The sequence below is a fragment of the Biomphalaria glabrata genome, chromosome 5, assembly GCF_947242115.1.
Source record: "Biomphalaria glabrata chromosome 5, xgBioGlab47.1, whole genome shotgun sequence".
In the NCBI taxonomy this organism is placed as follows: domain Eukaryota; kingdom Metazoa; phylum Mollusca; class Gastropoda; family Planorbidae; genus Biomphalaria; species Biomphalaria glabrata.
Genome location: NC_074715.1, coordinates 1,363,906 through 1,385,703, shown reverse-complemented (window position 1 = coordinate 1,385,703; position 21,798 = coordinate 1,363,906). Strand labels below are relative to the sequence as shown.

At 34.3% G+C, this 21,798-nt stretch overlaps 1 protein-coding gene and 1 long non-coding RNA gene across 4 annotated transcripts in view; both read right to left on the bottom strand.

The window, feature by feature from the left end:
• Positions 1-21,798, bottom strand: part of LOC106072290 (multiple epidermal growth factor-like domains protein 10) — a 154,860-nt gene that overhangs the window by 130,343 nt on the left and 2,719 nt on the right. The window contains exons 3-5 of one of the 3 annotated variants that reach the window (XM_056031257.1): positions 20,788-21,012; positions 19,381-19,512; positions 17,877-18,025 (exon numbers count right to left, since the gene is read on the bottom strand). The exons of the other annotated variants lie outside the window; for them this stretch is intronic. Coding sequence (XP_055887232.1) covers positions 18,003-18,025; positions 19,381-19,512; positions 20,788-21,012 — 380 coding nt within the window. The 3' untranslated portion in view covers positions 17,877-18,002. Of the gene's footprint in view, positions 1-17,876; positions 18,026-19,380; positions 19,513-20,787; positions 21,013-21,798 lie in introns of those variants that run through there. 3 annotated transcript variants of the gene reach the window in all.
• On the bottom strand, positions 12,789-14,329 carry LOC129926528 (uncharacterized). The gene is made up of 2 exons (XR_008778232.1): positions 14,095-14,329; positions 12,789-13,207 (listed from the first exon to the last, which is right to left on the bottom strand). It is a non-coding gene; the product is annotated as an uncharacterized LOC129926528 (long non-coding RNA).

The following is a 21,798-nucleotide window of genomic DNA, read 5'->3' as shown; positions in this document are numbered from 1 at the left end:
ATTCACCTATCCATTTATTCATTCAGTTATTTATTCATCAGAAGATTCTTCTATCCATTCATTTATTCATCCATCCTTCCTTTCACCTATCAATTTATTCATTCATTCATTTATCCATCCTTTCATTCACCTATCCATTTATTCATTCATCCATTTATTCGTTCATCCATCCGTAGATTCCTCTATCAATTCATTCTTTCATCCATCCGTAGATTCCTCTATCCATTTATTTATTCATCCATCCATCCATTCACCTTTTAATTTATTCATTTATTCATTTATTCATCCTTAGATTCCTCTAACCATTCATTCATTCGTCCATCCATCCTTAGATTTTTCTATCCATTCATTTATTCATTTATCTGTAGATTCCTCTATTCATCCATTCATTTATTCATCCATTCATCCATTCACCTATCAATTTATTCATTCATTCATTTATCCATCCGTAAATTCTTCTATGCATTAATTTATTCATCCATCCATCCACTCACCTATCAATTTATTCATTCATTCATCCATCCGTAGATTTCTCTATCTATTCATTAATTTATCCATTCATCAATTCACCTATCAATTTATTCATTCATTCATACATTCATCCGTAGATTTATCTATCCATTCATTCATTCATCCATCCATCCATTCACCTATCAATTTTTTCATTCATTCATCCATCCTTTTATTCACCTATCCATTCATTCATTCATCCAGCCATCCATTCACCTGTCCATTTATTCATGCATTCATTCATCCATCTGTAGATTCCTCTATCCATTCATTCATTCATCCATCCGTAGATTACTCTATCCATTCATTCTATCATCCATCCTTCAATTAACCTATCAATTTAATTATTCATTCATTATTTCATCCGTAGATTCCTCTATCCAATCATTCATTCATCCATCCATCCCTAGATTTCTCTATCCATTCATTCATTCATCCTTCCGAAGATTCCTCTATCCATTCATTTTTTTTTTCATCCATCTATCCGTTCTCCTATCAATTTTTTCATTTATTCATTCATCCATCCGTAGATTCCTCTATCCATTAATTTTTTCATCCATCCGTAGATTCCTCTATCCATTAATTTATATATCCATCCGTAGATTTCTCTATCCATTCATTTATTTATCCATCCATCCATCCATTCACATATCAATTTATTCATTTATTCATTCATCCATCCGTAGATTCCTATATCCATTCATTCATTCATCCATCCATCCATTCAACTATCAATTTATTCATTCATTCATTCATTCATATGTAGAATTCTCTATCCACTCATTCATACATCCATCCATCCATTAGTAAATTTCTCTATCCATTCATTCATTCATCCATTTATCCGTAAAGTACTCTTTTCATTCATTCATTCATTCATCCGTAGATTCCTCTATCTATTTATTCATTCATCCATCCGTAGATTCCTCTATCCATTCATTTTTTCATCCTTCCTTCCATTCACCTATCCATTTATTCATTCAGTTATTTATTCATTAGTAGATATTTCTATCCATTCATTTATTCATCCATCCTTCCTTTCACCTATCAATTTATTCATTCATTCATTCATCCATACTTTCATTCACCTATCCATTTATTCATTCATCCATTCATTCGTTCATCCATCCGTAGATTCCTCTATCCATTCATTCTTTCATCCATCCGTAGATTCCTCTATCCATTTATTTATTCATCCATCCATCCATTCACCTTTTAATTTATTTATTTATTCATTTATTCATCCTTAGATTCCTCTAACCATTCATTCATTTGTCCATCCATCCTTATATTTCTTTATCCATTCATTTATTCATTTATCTGTAGATTCCTCTATTCATCCTTTCATTTCATTCATCCATTCACCTATCAATTTATTCATTCATTCATTTATCCATCCGTAGATTCTTCTATCCATTAATTTATTCATCCATCCATCCTCTCACCTATCAATTTATTCAATCATTCATTTATCCATCCATTCACTTATTAATTTATTCATTCATTCATTCATCCATCCGTAGATTCCTCAATCCATTCATTCATTCATCCATCCATCCATTCACCTATTAATTTATTCATTCATTCATTTATTCATCCGTAGATTCCTCTATCCATTCATTCATTCGTCCATCCATCCGTAGATTCCTCTATCCATTCATTTATTTATCTATCTGTAGATTCCTCTATTCATCCATTCATTTATTCATACATTCATCCATTCACCTATCAATTTATTCATTCATTCATTCATCCATCCGTAGATTCCTCTATCCATTTATTCATTCATCCATCCGTAGATTCCTCTATCCATTTATTTTATTCATCCTTCTTTCCATTCTACTATCCATTTATTCATTCAGTTAATCATTCGACATTAAATTCTTCTATCCAATTATTTATTCATCCATTCATTTATTCACCTATCAATTTATTCATTCATTTATTCATCCATCCTTTCATTTACCTATCCATTCATTCATTCATCCATTCATCCGTAGATTCCTCTATCCATTCATTCCTTCATCCATCCGTAGATTCCTCTATCCATTTATTTATTCATCCATCCATCCATTCACCTATCAATTTATTCATTCATTCATTTATCCATTCTTTCATTCACCTATCCATTCATTCATTCATTCACCCAACTGTAGATTTCTCTAGTCATTCATTCATTCATTCATTCATTCATCCATCCATCTGTAGATTCCTCTATTCATTCAATCATTCATTCATCCGTAGATTCATCTATCCATTCATTCATTCATCCATCCATAGATTCCTCTATCCATTCATTTATTCATTCGTCCATCCATCTATTCAATTATCAATTTATTCATTCATTCTTTCATCCATCCCTAGATTCCTCTTTTCATTCATTCATTAATCTATCCATCTATTTACCTATCAATTTATTCAATTTATCAATTTATTTATTTATTTATTCATTCATCCGTAGATTCCTCAATCTATTCATTCATTTATCCATTTATCCATTCACCTATCAATTTATTCATTCATTCATTCATTCATCCGTTGATTCCTCTATCCATTCATTCATTTATTCATCCATCCATTAACTTATCAATCTATTCATTTATTCATTCATCCATCCGTAGATTCCTCTATCCATTCATTCAATCATCCATCTGTAGATTTCTCTATCCATTTATTCATTCATCCATCCTTCCATTCACCTATCAATTTATTCATTAATTCATTCATCCATCCTTTAATTCACCTATCCATTTATTCATTCATTCATCCATCCTTTAATTCACCTATCCATTTATTCATTCATCCATCCATCCGTAGATTCCTCTATCCATTCATTCATTAATCCAACCGTAGATTCCTCTATCCATTCATTCATTCATCCATTCATCCATCCATTCACCTTTCAATTTATTCATTCATTCATTCATTTATCCGTAGATTCCTCTATCCATTCATTCTATCATCCATCCTTCCATTCACCTATCAATTTATTCATTCATTCATTATTTCATCCGTAGATTCTTTTATCCAATCATTCATTCATCCATCCATCCGTAGATTTCTTTATCCATTCATTCATTCATCCTTCCGTAGATTCCTCTATCCATTCATTTATTTTTCATCCATCTATCCGTTCTCCTATCAATTTTTTCATTTATTCATTCATCCATCCGTAGATTCATCTATCCATTAATTTTTTCATCCATCCGTAGATTCCTCTATCCATTAATTTATATATCCATCCGTAAATTTCTCTATCCATTCATTCATTCATCCATCCATCCATCCATTCACATATCAATTTATTCATTTATTCATTCATCCATCCGTAGATTCCTATATCCATTCATTCATTCATCCATCCTTCCATTCACCTATCAATTTATTCATTCATTCATTTATTCATCTGTAGAACTCTCTATTTACTCATTCATACATCCATCCATCCATCAGTAGATTCCTCTATCCATTCATTCATTCATTCATTTATCCGTAGAGTACTCTTTTCATTCATTCATTCATTCATCCGTAGATTCCTCTATCCATTTAGTCATTCATCCATCCGTAGATTCCTCTATCCCTTCATTTATTCATCCTTCCATCCATTCACCTATTAATTTATTCATTCATTCATTTATTCATCCGTAGATTCCTCTATCCATTCATTCATTCATTCAACAATCCGTAGATTCCTCTATCCATTCATTTATTCATCTATCCATCCATTCACCTATCAATTTATTCATTCATTCATTCATTCATTTGTATATTCCTTTATTCATTTATTTATTCATCCATTCATCCATTCACCTATCATTTTATTCATTCATTCATTCATCCATCCTTTCATTCACCTATTAATTTATTCATTCATTCATTTATTCATCCGTAGATTGCTCTATTTATTCATTCATTCGTCCATCCATCCGTAGATTCCTCTATCCATTCATTCATTCATTCATCCGTAGATTCCTCTATCCATTTATTTATTCATCCATCCATCCATTCACCTATTAATTTATTCATTCATTCATTCATTCATCCGTAGATTCCTCTATCTATTCATTCATTTATCCATCCTTCCATTCATCTATTAATTTATTCATTCATTCATTTATTCATCCGTAGATTCCTCTATCCAATCATTCATTCATACATCCATCCGTAGATTCCTCTATCCATTCATTTATTCATCTATCCATCCATTCACCTAGTAATTTATTCATTCATTCATTCATTTGTATATTCCTTTATTCATTCATTTATTCATCCATTCATCCATTCACCTATCAATTTATTCATTCATTCATTCATCCATCCTTTTATTCACCTATTAATTTATTCATTCATTCATTTATTCATCCGTAGATTCCTCTATCCATTCATTCATTCATTCATCCATCCGTAGATTCCTCTATCCATTCATTTATTCATCTATCCATCCATTCACCTATCAATTTATTTATTCATTCATTCATTCATTTGTATATTCCTTTATTCATTCATTTTTTCATCCATTCATCCATTCACCTATCAATTTATTCATTCATTCATTCATCCATCCTTTTATTCACCTATTAATTTATTCATTCATTCATTTATTCATCCGTAGATTCTTCTAACCATTCATTCATTCGTCCATCCATCCGTAGATTCCTCTATCCATTCATTCATTCATCCATCCGTAGATTCCTCTATCCATTTATTTTTTCATCCATCCATCCATTCACCTATTAATTTATTCATTCATTCATTTATTTATCCGTAGATTCCTCTATCCATTCATTCATTCGTCCATCCATCCGTAGATTCCTCTATCCATTCATTTATTCATCTATCTGTAGATTCCTCTATTCATCCATTCATTTATTCATACATTCATCCATTCACCTATCAATTTATTCATTCATTCATTCATCCATCCGTAGATTCTTCTATCCATTAATTTATTCATCCATCCATCCACTCACCTATCAATTTATTCATTCATTCATTAATCCATCCATTCATTTATTTATCCATCCTTCCATTCATCTATCAATTTTTTCATTCATTCATTTATCCATCCTTTCATTCACCTATCCATTTATTCATTCATCCATTCATCCGTAGATTCCTCTATCCATTTATTCATTCATCCATCCGTAGATTCCTCTATCCATTTATTTATTCATCCATCCATCCATTCACCTATTAATTTATTCATTCATTCATTTATTCATCCGTAGATTCCTCTATCCATTCATTCATTCGTCAATCCATCCGTAGATTCCTCTATCCATTCATTTATTTATCTATCTGTAGATTCCTATATTCATCCATTCATTTATTCATCCATTCATCCATTCACCTATCAATTTATTAATTCATTCATTCATCCATCCGTAGATTCTTCTATTCATTAATTTATTCATCCATCCATCCACTCACCTATCAAATTATTCATTCATTCATCCATCCGTAGATTTCTCTATCTATTCATTCATTTATCCATTCATCCATTCACCTATCAATTTATTCATTCATTCATTCATCCATCCGTAGATTCCTCTATCCATTCATTTATTCATCCATTCTTCCATTCACCTATCAATTTATTCATTCATTCATTTATTTGTAGATTTCTCTATCCATTCATTCAGTCATCCATCCTATCATTCAACTATCCATTCATTTATTCATCCATCCAGCCATTCACCTTTCTTTTTATTCATTCATTCATTTATCCATCCGTAGATTCTTACATCCATTCATTTATTCATCCATCCGTAGATTCCTCTATCCATTTATTTATTCATCCATCAATCTCTTCACCTATCATTTTATTCATTTATTCATTCATTCGTATAGTCTTCTATTTATTCATTCATTCATCCATCCATCCATTCACCTATCAATTTATTCATTTATTCATTCATCCATCCGTAGTTTCCTCTATCCATTCATTCATCCATCCATCCATTGACCTATCAATTTATTCATTCATTAATTCATTCATCCGTAGATTCCTCTATTCATTCATTCATTCATCTATCCTTCCATTCAACTATCAATTTTTTTATTCATTCATTCATTCATCCATCCGTAGATTCCTCTATCCATTCATTTATTCATTCATCCATCTTTCCATTCACCTATCCATTTATCCATTTATTTATTCATTTATCAGTAGATTCCTCTATCCATTCATTCATTCATCCATCCGTAGATTCCTCTATCCATTCATTCATTCATCCATCCATCCATTCACCTATCAATTTATTTATTCATTCATTCATCCATTCGTAGATTCCTCTATCCATTTATTCATTCATCCATCCATCCATTCACCTATCAATTTATTCATTCATTAATTCATTCATCCGAAGATTCCGCTATCCATTCATTCATTCATCCTCCTTTCCATTCACCTATCAATTTATTTATTCATTCATTCATTAATCCGTAGATTCCTCTATCCATTCATTCATTATCCATACATCCGTAGATTCCTCTATCCTTTCATTCATTCTATTATCCGTAGATTCCTCTATTCATTCATTCATTCATCCAACTTTCTATTCACTTATCAATTTATTCATTCATTGATTTATCCATCGGTAGATTCCTCTATCCATTTATTCATTCATCCATCCATCCATCCGTAGATTTCTCTATCCATTCATTCATTCATTCATCCAACCGTATATTCATCTATCCATTCATTCATTCATCCATCCATCCATTCACCTATCCATTTATTTATTCATTTATTCATTCATAAGTAGATTCCTCTATCCATTCATTCATTCATCCATCCTTCCTTTCACCTATCTATTTATTCTTTCATTCATTTATCCATCTTATCATTAAACTATCCATTCATTTATTCATCCATCCAGCCATTCACCTATCTTTTTATTCATTCATTCATTTATCCATCCGTAGATTCTTCCATCCATTCATTCATTCATCCATCCGTTGATTCCTCTATCCATTCATTCTTTCATCCATCCATCACTTTCCCTATCATTTTATGCATTTATCCATTCATTCATCCGTAAATTCTTTTATCTATTTATTCATTCATCCATCCATCCATTCACCTATCAATTTATTCATTCATTCATTGATCCATCCGTAGATTCCTCTATCTATTCATTCATTCATCCATCCATCAATCCATTGACCTATCAATTTATTCATTCATTCATTCATTTATCCGTAGATTCCTCTATTCATTCATTCATTCATCCATCCGTAGATTCCTCTATCCATTCATTTATTCATTCATCCATCCTTCCATTCACCTATCCATTTATCCATTCATTTATTCATTCATCAGTAGATTCCTCTATCCATTCATTCATTCATCCATCCGTAGATTCCTCTATCCATTCATTTATCCATTTATCCATTCACCTATCAATTTATTCATTCATTCATTCATCCATTCGTTGATTCCTCTATCCATTTATTTATTCATCCATCCATCCATTCACCTATCAATTTATTCATTCATTAATTCATCCATCCGCAGATTCCTCTATCCATTCATTCAATCATCCTCCCTTCCATTCACCTATTAATTTATTTATTCTTTTATTCATTAATCCGTAGATTCCTCTATCCATTCATTCATTATCCATACATCCGTAGATTCCTCTTTCCATTCTTTCATTCATTTATCCGTAGATTCCTCTATCCATTCATTTATTCATTCATCCAACCATCTATTCACCTATCAATTTATTCATTCATTGATTTATCCATCCGTAGATTCCTCTATCCATTCATTCATTCATTCATCCGTAGATTCCTCTATCCATTCATTCATTCATCCATCGGTAGATTCCTCTATCCATTCATTAGTTCATTCGTCCACTAATCTATTCACCTATCAATTTATTTATTCATTCATTCATCCATCCGTAGATTCCTCTAAACATTCATTCTTTCATCCATCCATCCATTCACCTATCAATTTATTCATTCATTCTTTCATTTATTTAGATTCCTCTATCTATTTATTTCTTCATCCATCCATCCATTGACCTATCAATTTATTCATTCATTCATTCATTCATCCGTAGATTCCTCTATCTATTCATTCATTCATCCATCGTTCCATTCACCTAACAATTTATTTATTCATTCATTCTTTCATCCGTAGATTCATGTATCCATTCATATATTCATCCATCCATCCATTCACCTATCCATTTATTCATTCATCAGTAGATTCCTCTATCCATTCATTCATTCATCCATCCTTCCATTTACCTATTAATTTATTCATTCATTCATTCATCCAACCTTTTTTTTCACCTATCCATTCATTCATTCATCCATCCAGCCTTTCACCTATCCATCCATTCATTCATTCATCCATCCGTAGATTCTTCTATCCATTTATTTATTCATCCATCCATTCCTTCACCTATCATTTTATTCATTTATTCATTCATTCATCCGTAGATTTCTATATTCATTCATTCATTCATTCATTCATCCATCCATCCATTCACCTATTAATTTATTTATTTATTCATTCATCCATCCGTAGATTCCTCTATCCATTCATTCATTCATCCATTCTTCTATTCACCTATCAATTTATTCATTCATTCATTCATTCATCCGTAGATTTCTCTTTCCATTCATTCATTTATCCATCCATCCATCCGTAGATTTCTCTATCCATTCATTCATTCATCCGTAGATTTCTCTTTCCATTCATTCATTCATTTATTCATCCGTAGATTCCTCTATCCATTCATTTTTCCATCCGTAGATTCCTCTATCCATTCATTCATTCATTCATCCATCCATCCATTCACCTATTAATTTATTTATTCATTCATTCATCCATCCGTAGATTCCTCTATCCATTCATTCATTCATCCATCCATCCATTCATCTATCAATTTATTCTTTCATTCATTCATCCTTCTCATGATTTATCTATCCATACATTCATTCATCTATCCATCCATTCACCTATCCATTTATTCATTTTTTCATTCATCCATCCATAGATTCATATATCCATCCATTCATTCATCCATCCATCCATTCAACTATCCATTTATTCATTCATTCATTCATCCATCCGTAGATTCCTCTATCCATTCATTCATTCGTCCATCCTTCCATTCACCTATCCATTCATTCATTCATCTATTCATCCGTAGATTCATCTATTCATTCATTCATTTCTCCATCCTTCCATTCACCTTTATTCATTAATTTATTCATCCATCCTTTCATTCACCTATCCATTCATTCATTCATCCATCCATCCGTAGATTCCTCTATCTATTCATTCATTCATCCATCCATCCATCCATTCACCTATCAATTTATTTATTTATTCATTCATTCATCCATCCGTAGATTCCTCTATCTATTCATTCATTCATCCATCCTTCCATTTACCTATCAATTTATTCATTCATTCATTCATTCATCCGTAGATTCCTCTATCCATTTATTCATTCATCCATCCATCCATCCGTAGATTCCTCTATCTATTAATTCATTCATCCATCCTTTCATTCACCTATCAATTTATTCATTCATTTATTCATTCATCTGTAGATTTCTCTATCCATTCATTCATTCATCCATCCATCCTTCCGTAGATTCCTCTATCCTTTCATTCATTAATCCATCCGTAGATTCCTCTATCCATTCATTCATTCATCCATTCATTCATTCACCTATCAATTTATTCATTCATTCATTCATCCATCTGTAGATTCCTCTATCCATTCATTTATTCATTTATCCATTCATTCACCTATCCGTTTATTCATTCATTCATTCATCCGTAGATTCATCTATCTATCCATTCATTCATCCATCCATCCATTCACCTATCCATTTATTCATTCATTCATTCATCCATCCATAGATTCATCTATCCATCCATTCATTCATCCATTCATCCATTCACCTATCCATTTATTCATTCATTTATTTATCCATCCGTAGATTTCTCTATCCATCCATTCATTCATCCATCCATCCATGGCACCCCATTCTTTTATTTAAAACATGACTGGTTTAACAGATCACAAATCACAATTTGACCGTTGCCCATTTTTATGAAAAAATAAATGCTTGCATAGTTAATGTTAAAAATTATTTTTTTTTTGCTTTCAGGAAAGAAAAAAGTAGCTGTTGCATCAGAACTTTGAATGGTTCAAAATATTATGATGTCGGATTTTCTCTTTCATCTTTTCTAGTTTACGAGATCTAAACGGAACGGACGGACTGACGGACGGACTGATAGACCACACAAAACTAATAGCGTCTTTTCCCCTTTCGGAGTCTGCTAAAAAACACAAAGTAACAAATAATATATAAAATACTTTTTAAGAAAAGCTTATATACGTTAAAGAACTACACATTTACAGCCAACAGGCATATATTTCAGAACTGTACGATTCATCTCCCTTTTCTATATCAAACAAAATTAATTACCATTAATTACTAAGTGCCTTTGATCTTAATTTTATACATTACACTTTCTCTATCTCTTCTATACAAATTTCGATCTAATTTTAATACACAATGGCTATCACGTGAGTTTTATCAATATTATCACATGACTAAATGCTGTTTGTTTACGTTTGGTGAATGAAGTCCATGGACCACCTCGTCCTCGTTTAATGCTAGCGAAAAGGCCTTGGCTATGTCTTATCACGCTTACATCTGCAATATTTTAAGTTTCAATATCACTGCCTGGTATGGCAATCTGAGCATTAAAAATAAAAATAAACTTTATAGAATCCTAAATGCTGCTGGCAAAATCATTGGCGAAAAACAAACCCCATTTCGGCAGTTGTTTGAGACAAACATCTATAAAAAAGCTAACAAGATCCTCGAAATAAAGAATCACCCTTTGTTTCAGGATTTTGTGATTTTACCATCACAAAAGAGATACAAGACACCGATAGCAAAGACAAACAGACACAAACACTCTTTTGTTCCCCTGGCCATCAAATCATTAAATTAGAACAATCTGGTATAAACTTTGTCACATGTAAATTATGAGTGAGTCTGGTGTGAATGTACACTTTGGTTTCTTATAGTTATAATGTTTTTTGTTTGGTGTAATGCACAAATTGTAAGACAAATTTCCTTACGGATAATAAAGATTATTATTATTATTATTATTATTATTATTATTATTATTATTATTACTGTAACAATAACAATATAAATGCAAATAAGAACAACATTCACACACGAAACATATGCACACTCACAACCAGCGCTTTTATGAATTAGACTTCTATGCACTTCTCGATGACGACAGCTGATCTTGTAACACTCCAACCTAAAGCGGGATAAATGAGTTTTTAAATCTTTCTGTTTTAGTCCTAATGGAAAGGTGACGACCACTTCGTTCAGATCTGATGTAACAGTGGTTTAATGGGTGCAGGTTGTCTTTTAGAAGCGTGTGTGTTTTGGAAAGACAGATTTCATGAAAAAGCTCTTCAAGAGATGGTAGCTGTGTTCGAGTGATATGCAATGCTTTTTTAATTTGTCTATTTAGTCTAAGTGTTTGTGCAAGTGAAGTATTACCATACCAGCAGGTGATGGCAAAGTTAATTAGACTTAAAACAATTATTGTTTTGTCGATTTTTAATTTTAAATGTTTTCTATGATAGAAGAGCTATTGATGAATTTTGGTGTAAAGGTTTTGACAGTGTTCACTCCATTTCAGTTTGTTGTTGATGATTGTACTTAGGTATTTATATTCTTGCACTTGGTCTACGGTTTGGTTGTTTATCTGAATTTCTGCAAGATGACTTTTATGTTTCCTAAAATCTATTATCATTTCTTTAGTTTTCTGAACATTTAAAATTAGAAAGTTGTCTATACGCCATTGGTTAGAGACATGAAAAGGTAATAATGTACCGATGAAAAGGTAATAATGTACCGATGAAAAGGTAATAATGTAATAATGTACCGATGAAAAGGTAATAATGTACCGATGAAAAGGTAATAATGTAATAATGTACCGATGAAAAGGTAATAATGTACCGATGAAAAGGTAATCGTGTGACTATTAAATGCTATTAGTAGGGATTGAACTTTAAAAAAAATACATAAGATAAATTAAAAGAAATGTTGCCAACTCATATATTGTCAAATTTTAAATAAAATGGAATAAATTGTACATCTTTAATAGCATTTATATGCATAGTGCAAATCTATATATAAATATAAATGTAGGCAACTTACAGGAACAAAACCAGAAAACAAATAAAATATAAAAATTCTGCGAAATATCGAACAATGTTTAATAAACAAACAAATTTTACAAGGATGAGTTACGTCGTTTTTTATTTTCTAAATATTGGAGATTTCCCTACATGACGGAAGACCTATAAATAGCAAGATTTCTTGGTGTATCCGGAGTACGATACAAAGCAAATGTTGAAAAATCAAGTATTTATTTTTAAGTTCTTCTGTTTGTAGCTTTTACTTTGCTGAACATTTTGATTCTCAATTGAGCGACTTGGACATTATTTTATTTATTCTGAAAATCTCCAATTAAAAAGACAAAGTCACAAACAAAGCGATTATTTTGTACTTGATGTAACGAGAAAATACACTTAATATTTGTCTATAGTGTCGTAAGTAGAAGCCCGTGAATTGTGTTTTGATGACGAATCGCTTTCATCATATCCTGTGTCTGTATCTGTTTTTCGAAAAAAAAAACTGAATTAGTATTTTAAAGCTGTAACAAAACTTGATAAATAAGCCCGACATTCCTACAGTTTAAATAGTTATAAATTTAGCTCTAGATTGACTAGAGTGGCAGTAACAATGGAGCTAGAAAATAAACTTCGATCTGAAAACCCCGCAGAGTGGTTCTTCCTCTTTCAGACCATTTGATCATTAGGGGTTTCTTTTCTTTTTTACCACATGCTTGCCCCCCCCCCCCCAGACCCAATCGTTCCAGGGATATTTTCAATCATTTTGAAAAAAAAAAAAAGCAAAGGAAGTATTAAATATTGTCTATTATTGATTGCAGGGGTCCCATTTATCAAAAATCTTAGAGCCATGTATCTTAAATCCAATCCTGGCTTGGATCATTGTACTGTTTGACACTTACCCTTACCCTCGTATACAGCGGACTACAAATTATAAAAAAAATAGACAAAGCTTGCTTGAAGTACGAAGTTAAACCTGGGTGTTTCCAGGGCCGGTCTTACACATTGTGGGGAACCCTCTTCTATTTTTTTTTCTACAATAACTACTATTACTGTTAATTAGATCGTTATGTCGACATTTATTATTCAGTAAGTATTTGGAAGCAACTCAAATGCAGTAAGCGCCATTGGGTTAATTAAAGCTACGTCAATCGTAAAATGCACTAAATATTTTAACTCTTTAAATCCTACATCTTTAAAAGCCTTTGACAAGAGCCTTGACGGACAGTGATATGTTATACGTACATTGTAGCGATGCTGTCAAGCACGGGACCCAATTCAAAGCAATCGGTCAAATCGTCTTAAGGCCGGTCGTGAATGTTTCGAAATTTAAAAAATAGAAATGAAAAGATTTTAAGAAAACAAATATTACCAGACATGTTTGTTGCCTCGTAAGCGTGTTGATATTCTTGAGTTTGCCTTAATTCATTGTAATTCGCAAGCTCCCTCGCTTGTCGTCTGATCCGAGTCTCCTCGTTTTGATTCATGTATTGGCCACTGGGTTGCGCCCCTTGGTTTGGAGCTCTCTCTTGTTTTTGGTCTAACGTTGCGCTATAACGACTGGCTCGATATATCAACAGCGCCACAACGAGGATGATAACAATGACGCCGGCGCCTATAGCTATTCCTACGCCAATACCAGCCTCAAATGTCATAGAGCTGGATTCGTGTTCATTTAACGCTGTGAATATTAATGATGATTATATAGATGTAATACCATCTAACGTCTATATCAGCGGTTCTCAACCTTTTAAGCTCGGCGACCCCTTTTTACTATCCCCCCACTATGCGCGACCCCCACACACACACACACACATACAGCAATAGAAGAATAGACAACATACAATCCATATTTTCGATGGTCTTAGGCGACCCCTGACAAATCGTCAATCGACCCCTCAAGGGGTCGCGGTCCTCAGGTTGAGAACCCCTGGTCTAGATCAAGACACATATCAAAATACCCCTCTTAAAGGCAAGATATATGGAAGCTACCTTTTAAAAATGGCCAGAGATTTTTAGCTTGCGTTTTTTTTTTACAATAGTTAGCAGGTCTATGGCCATATTACAAGGTTTTGGGGGGGGCTTGCAAAGACCTTTCTTCAGTGAACAGTTCCAGGAAAAAGAAGAGAAGGTAGACAAAACGATGGGAAGACAACATAAAAGAATGGACGGACTTGCCAATGAAAGAGGTTCTGGCTAGGGCAAATGACATAGAGGAATGGAGAAGGATGGTCTACGAATCTTGCGTGGTGCCCCAACAATCCAACAGAGTAAGGGATAGGTAAGGTAAGGTAAGTTACCTTTAAAAAAAAACGATAAGTATATAACCTCTAAATTTGCACCGATCAGAATTGCTGTGTTTAAGTATATGTAATTTTTATTAGCCATTAGAGTTATTCCCCTTATTCACTTTATAAGTGTATGACTATTTAGGCTAACAAGAAAAAAGGTCCTGTTCAATGCTACATGTATCTCTCCGGTTCTAGGAACATAAAGGGATAGGCATATTTCAACTGACAAAACCGTGGATTTTAAACGCCCTGGTTTACTGTTTATTGACAAACATAAAAATCCGCTGCCGTCATTTACATCTCCGTACCGCTATCTCAAAATATAATGAAATGGAAAAATAAGATGGTAACCTAAGTTTAGAGATTAAGCGGTTATGGAAGTTGTCTAAAAATAACAATATATCCGGTTGTTATAATAATAATAATAATAATAATCTTTATTATCCGTAAGGAAATTTGTCTTACAATTTGTGCATTACACCAAACAAAAAACATTAAAACTATAAGAAACCAAAGTGTACATTCACACCAGACTCACTCATAATTTACATGTGACAAAGTTTATACCAGATTGTTCTTATTTAATGATTTGATTGCCAAGGGAACAAAAGACTGAATAATGACAATTGACTCACAGGCACATTAACATCCTAAGAAGATTGACTCTCTTTGCCTGTCAGAGGGCGATACTGTTGCAGACCGTTTTACTGTCAAAAGAGTTGAGCCGAAGGCTCTTCGAACTGTGGGCTTGTAAGCCTGATCGAACAAACGCTCTGTCTGGAATAGGTCCAAGTCGATATCAATATTCTTCCACTTTCTCTCTTTCCCTTCCACTTTCTCTTTCCCTTCCACTTTCTCTTTTTCCCTTCCACTTTCTCTCTTTCCCTTCCACTTTCTCTCTTGCCCTTCCACTTTCTCTTTCCCTTCCACTTTCTCTCTTTCCCTTCCACTTTCTCTTTCCCTTCCACTTTCTCTCTTTCCCTTCCACTCTCTCTCTTTCCCTTCCACTTTCTCTCTTTCCCTTCCACTTTCTCTTTCCCTTCCACTTTCTCTTTCCCTTCCACTTTCTCTCTTGCCCTTCCACATTCTCTTTCCCTTCCATTTTCTCTTTCCCTTCCACTTTCTCTTTCCCTTCCACTTTCTCTCTTGCCCTTCCACTTTCTCTTTCCCTTCCATTTTCTCTTTCCCTTCCACTTTCTGTTTCCCTTCCACTTTCTCTCTTGCCCTTCCACTTTCTCTCTTTCCCTTCCATTTTCTCTTTCCCTTCCACTTCCTCTCTTGCCCTTCCACTTTCTCTTTCCCTTCCATTTTCTCTTTCCATTCCACTTTCTCTCTTGCCCTTCCACTTTCTCTCTTTCCCTTCCACTTTCTCTTTCCCTTCCATTTTCTCTTTCCATTCCACTTTCTCTCTTGCCCTTCCACTTTCTCTCTTTCCCTTCCACTTTCTCTCTTTCCCTTCCACTTTCTCTCTTGCCCTTCCACTTTCTCTCTTTCCCTTCCACTTTCTCTCTTTCCCTTCCACTTTCTCTCTTTCTTTTCCACTTTCTCTATTTCCCTTCCACTTTCTCTTTCCCTTTCACTTTCTCTCTTTCTCTTCCACTTTCTCTCTTTCCCTTCCACTTTCTCTCTTTCCCTTCCACTTTCTCTCTTTCTCTTCCACTTTCTCTCTTTCCCTTCCACTTTCTCTCTTTCCCTTCCACTTTCTCTCTTTCCCTTCCACTTTCTCTATTTCCCTTCCACTTTCTCTATTTCCCTTCCACTTTCTCTCTTTCCCTTCCACTTTCTCTCTTTCTCTTCCACTTTCTCTCTTTCCCTTCCACTTTCTCTCTTTCCCTTCCACTTTCTCTCTTTCCCTTCCACTTTCTCTCTTTCCCTTCCACTTTCTCTCTTTCTCTTCCACTTTCTCTCTTTCCCTTCCACTTTCTCTCTTTCCCTTCCACTTTTTCTCTTTCCATTCCACTTTCTCTCTTTCCCTTCACTTTTCTCTTTCCATTCCACTTTCTCTCTTTCTCTTCCTTTTCGCTCTCGCTCTCTCTTTACTATTAGGTTATGGTTGTGTTATTTCTCAGAATTTTCTTAAGTATAATTGTGTGAGCTAAGACTGTCTTGAAGTCATAAATGTACTCAGCACTTAAGATCTTTCTGTTTCCCTTCCACTTTCTCTCTTGCCCTTCCACTTTCTCTCTTTCCCTTCCATTTTCTCTCTTTCCCTTCCATTTTCTCTCTTTCCCTTCCACTTTCTCTCTTTCCCTTCCACTTTCTCTCTTTCTCTTCCACTTTCTCTCTTTCCCTTCCACTTTCTCTCTTTCCCTTCCACTTTCTCTCTTTCCCTTCCACTTTCTCTATTTCCCTTCCACTTTCTCTATTTCCCTTCCACTTTCTCTTTTTCCCTCCACTTTTTCTCTTTCCATTCCACTTTCTCTCTTTCCCTTCACTTTTTCTCTTTCCATTCCACTTTCTCTCTTTCTCTTCCTTTTCGCTCTCGCTCTCTCTTTACTATTAGGTTATGGTTGTGTTATTTCTCAGAATTTTCTTAAGTATAATTGTGTGAGCTAAGACTGCCTTGAAGTCATAAATGTACTCAGCACTTACATACTTTGGTTTCTCCTGAGATGGCTCATAAACCGATGTATTTAATCATTATATTTGAATTATATATTATCGCTTTACAATTGTATTCAATATATCCACTATCACACTCACCAGTTACACTGTTACATGTATTGTTAAAGCTAGTATCACTACAGTACTGTTGACAGTTCCTGGCATAAGTTTCTGGTGCACAAACTGAAATGAAATATATAATTAACACGTAACAATTTTATTTCTGTAAAAAAAAATAATTTATAAAGCACAAATTGTATGTAGGCTTACAGATAACATAACAGACATTAACAGGAGACTTCATACTGCAAACTAATCCAAATAAGCTTTGAACAGATAGGTCTTAATGTTCTTCTTGAATGAAGTGAAGCATGTTGTCTTAAGATCAATGGGGAGTGAGTCCCAAACCTAAAGAATCGATCAAACAGTAACTTTTTTACATGTGCATGTGTTCTTTCAAAATTAATTGTTACAATCTGTATTAAGGTGGGGATAGCTAGAGCGTTTGAAGCTGTTATAGCCCAAATGACCCAAAAAAAAAGACCAGTGCGACCACGGTCCTGTTGGTAACCGACTCTCGCTCCTGTCGCGAGTTGTCCATAGAGGATGACTTTCGGGATGCGCTTGTCCTCCATCAGGCGAACATGTCCAAGCCAGCGCAAACGACGTTGTCTGAGGACTCTAAAGATGCTGGGAATACCTGATCGCGCAAGGATCTCAGTATTGCACACTTTTTCTTTCCATGTGACTTTCAAGATCCTACGGAGACATCTGAAATGGAATGAGTTCAGTTTTCTCTCTTGCTTTGCGTAGGTGGTCCATGATTCACTGCCATACAGCAGTGTACTCATAACGCATGCCTTGTAGACTTCCATTTCGGTCACCGTAGTTAGCTTGTGGTTTTCCCAAACTCTTGGTCTGAGTCTAGCGAAGGTCGAGGCAGCCTTCCCTATGCGTTTTTTTATCTCCTCTTCTAGAGACAGGTCATCTTTAATTGTGGATCCCAGATAGCAGAATTCGTTTACGGCGTCCAGCTTGTTATCGTCTATGAGGATGGAGGGTGATGCAGTGCAGGTGGTCCCATAACATTTGTTTTCTAGTTTATGTCTGTTCCAGTTTCTTAATATTTTTTAATGTAATAGATGCAAATATCAGGAATTTTGGGTGTCCTTTTTGCTATCCAGTAACAAAAGCTGAAAAGTTGTGTACTATTGTTTGACTTTACTTAATAGATATATTCTTGTTGAAAAGTCATGATCTTGCAACGCTTGTATACCTATCTCAGGAATGCTTATAATTGAAAGTCTTAAAACGGCTGAAAGAGTCAGCAGTGTAAGACCAACAAATAATTTACGTGTAACAACATTAACACTGATAGAAAACTACTGCGTTAGAGAGCTTATTGCCCCCCCCCCATTTTTTCCATAAGCCCCCCCCCCATTTTTTCCAATCTGATCAGTTTAATATTCCAATGTACTCTACCCACTGCAAAAGATTTATTACCAATTATAGGGTGCGTTTTTTTTTCGGTTGTTTGCTTGGTTTTTCGGTACCTGCATTTATCGTTAAACTAAATTGTCAAATGAAATCCCGTGACACACTTTTAAGTTAATAGTCTAAGGTGCTGCTAAAATAGCAGTTTTAAAGTCAGTTAATCCTAACAATTTAAGTCCAACTGTAATCAGCTATAATGCTTACGGGTTGATCTTACAATTGAATTGAATTTATATCGTTTTTAAAAAATCCAACAGTAACTTTCCTACCTGAACCACACTGGGGTGTGTCACTTTGACTCAGGAGTGAGAGACATTTCCCAGTATCTTGTTGGCAGCTATAAAGACATTCTTCAGGACATTTTTGTGTACAATCAAGACCCCAGAATCCTTTCGCACATTCTGTTCAATAGTTGAGATCCAACGGCAAAAAAAAAAAAAAAGACATTTTTATAAAGAAAAATATGTATGTATCAATGTATCAAAAGATCTCCTAAACTGTCAACAGGATTCGCGTGAAATTTCATACATAGGTTCAAACCAACGGTCGTAAACGGTGTGTTATGCTAGTTCATACTTTAGCTCAAAGGTTCTTAAACTTTTTTTGACACGTGGACCTCTTTATATAGTCCAAACTTGCCCATGGAGTCCTAAGTGAAGAGCTGCATAAATGCTAAAAGGTAACACATGTAGGAAATGTGTTTATTGAGGTAATGAATTTTGTTTAAAATAAAACTTAATTAATAATGACTTGGACAAGGTTGATGAGATTGTATAAATTTTATTTATATCCAAAAAATCAACGAAGCACAAATTTCGAGTTGGTTTCTTTTATTTGTGATGAGATTCATTACCTCAATGTATCCACGTTGTACCAAGTAAGAAGACAGGAAAGCAGTCAATAACTTCTGTCAGTAGATGTTGTCAACCTGAAGTTCGAATACCAACTAAATTATATTAATTAACATAAACAAGCCAAACCCGTGACGTCAATAAATGTGGCTAAAAATAAATCGTCAACTGTGGTGCGTCGCTAGTTAACTAACTGCCTAACAGATTCTTTAGGACAGGGGCTCTCAACCTGTGGGTCGTGATCCCCTTTGGGGGTCGATAGAATTCGAAACCCCTATATCCGTGACGTTACTAATGTCGCGTTCAAAGTCCGTCTACTGTCGTGCGTCGTTTACTCTAACTAAATGCCTAACAGTCGTCATAGAATAAATCGTAATAGACTTATTAAACAGTAGTGAGGTGCGAGTTGATTATCATTCAAATTATCCGATAGGAAAAAGTGGCGTTAACTCTTTCTCTCCGTAATTATTTTCCACGTTCCGACGGAATTCTTCATTTTGCTCATTAGTGTTTCACTCCCCTGTTATGATTAAGCTTGAATCACTTTTCCGTTTGTAATCAGAAAATGTTTTATTTGATATAGAATTAAAAAGGGATGCACGCTATACACAAAGTAAAGTTCATAAAGTCAAACATCAATTTAATTCTAATGAGGCCAAATCAACGAGGATATTGTCAATTATTACAGTTACAATTAAACAAATAAGTTAATTCAATTTTTTTTATTTTTTTTTCGGACACCTTTTGATGGTCTCAGAGACCCCTGGGAGTCCGCGTACCACAGTTTGAAAATCCCTGCTTTAGCTGACACAATAACTTCCTTACCTCCGTAAATGAAAACCTCACATAACGAAATGATTATTCGAATATCATATGCTTCTCTGTTTGTAGGTGTTATTCTTATCTTAGAGACTGCATTATTTTGTATTCTTGAAAATGTGTAGATTGCAGTGTCTTCATTAATCGGATCTAGATACGTCCATAACATGTTGTTGTTGGTATCGAATGTCGTGAGCTCAAAGTGTTTTAAACGATACCTGCAACAGTCAGCTGAAAAAAATTAAAATACAATACTAAGCATCGAATGTTGTTATTATTTATGCTAATACAGAGTTGTTAAACCGGGTGATATTTAACAATTATAATAACGTCTTATTCGTAGTTTATAAAACAGTAGATTTTTTTCCCTCAAATGTCGTTGAATTTATCTGGAGCTTCAATTAATATTGTGGCATGTAGTCTATTGAGTTTTGTTCTCTTTATATCAGGGGTTCTCAACCTGTGGCTCGCGAACCCCTTGGGGGGTCGATTGCCGATTTGCCAGGGGTCGCCAAAGACCATCGAAAAAGTTTATTGTTTTTGTCTATTCCTCTATTGCTGTGTGTGTGTGCGGGGGGGGGGGGGTCGCGGCAGAGTGGGGGATTGTAAAAAAGGGGTCGCCGAGCTTAAAAAGGTTGAGAACCGCTGCTTTATATTGTTGTAACTCTAAGGCAAGCACTCAACGAAAGGTAGGATGAATTTATTATAAGCTGTCAACAAATAGTTAGACTTGGACTTCCGTTATAAAGTCACAGGGAGTAATGCCTTAAGTTCTAAGAGTCCTACTTCATACTAGAGCAGCAGAACAGACCCACCGACACACTTCCCAGTGTTGCACTAGTATCACACAGGACAGAACTCAGCCCCAGACTGTTCAGACTCCCATAATTTTAGCCGGATCCACAATAGTCCTTCTTCCTGTATCAACATGTCTTCATGTCAATGTGGCTCGGGAGCGGAGTTACAACAATATTTTATAGTGGAGTATGATATGCATACTTATTATTTTTTAAAATA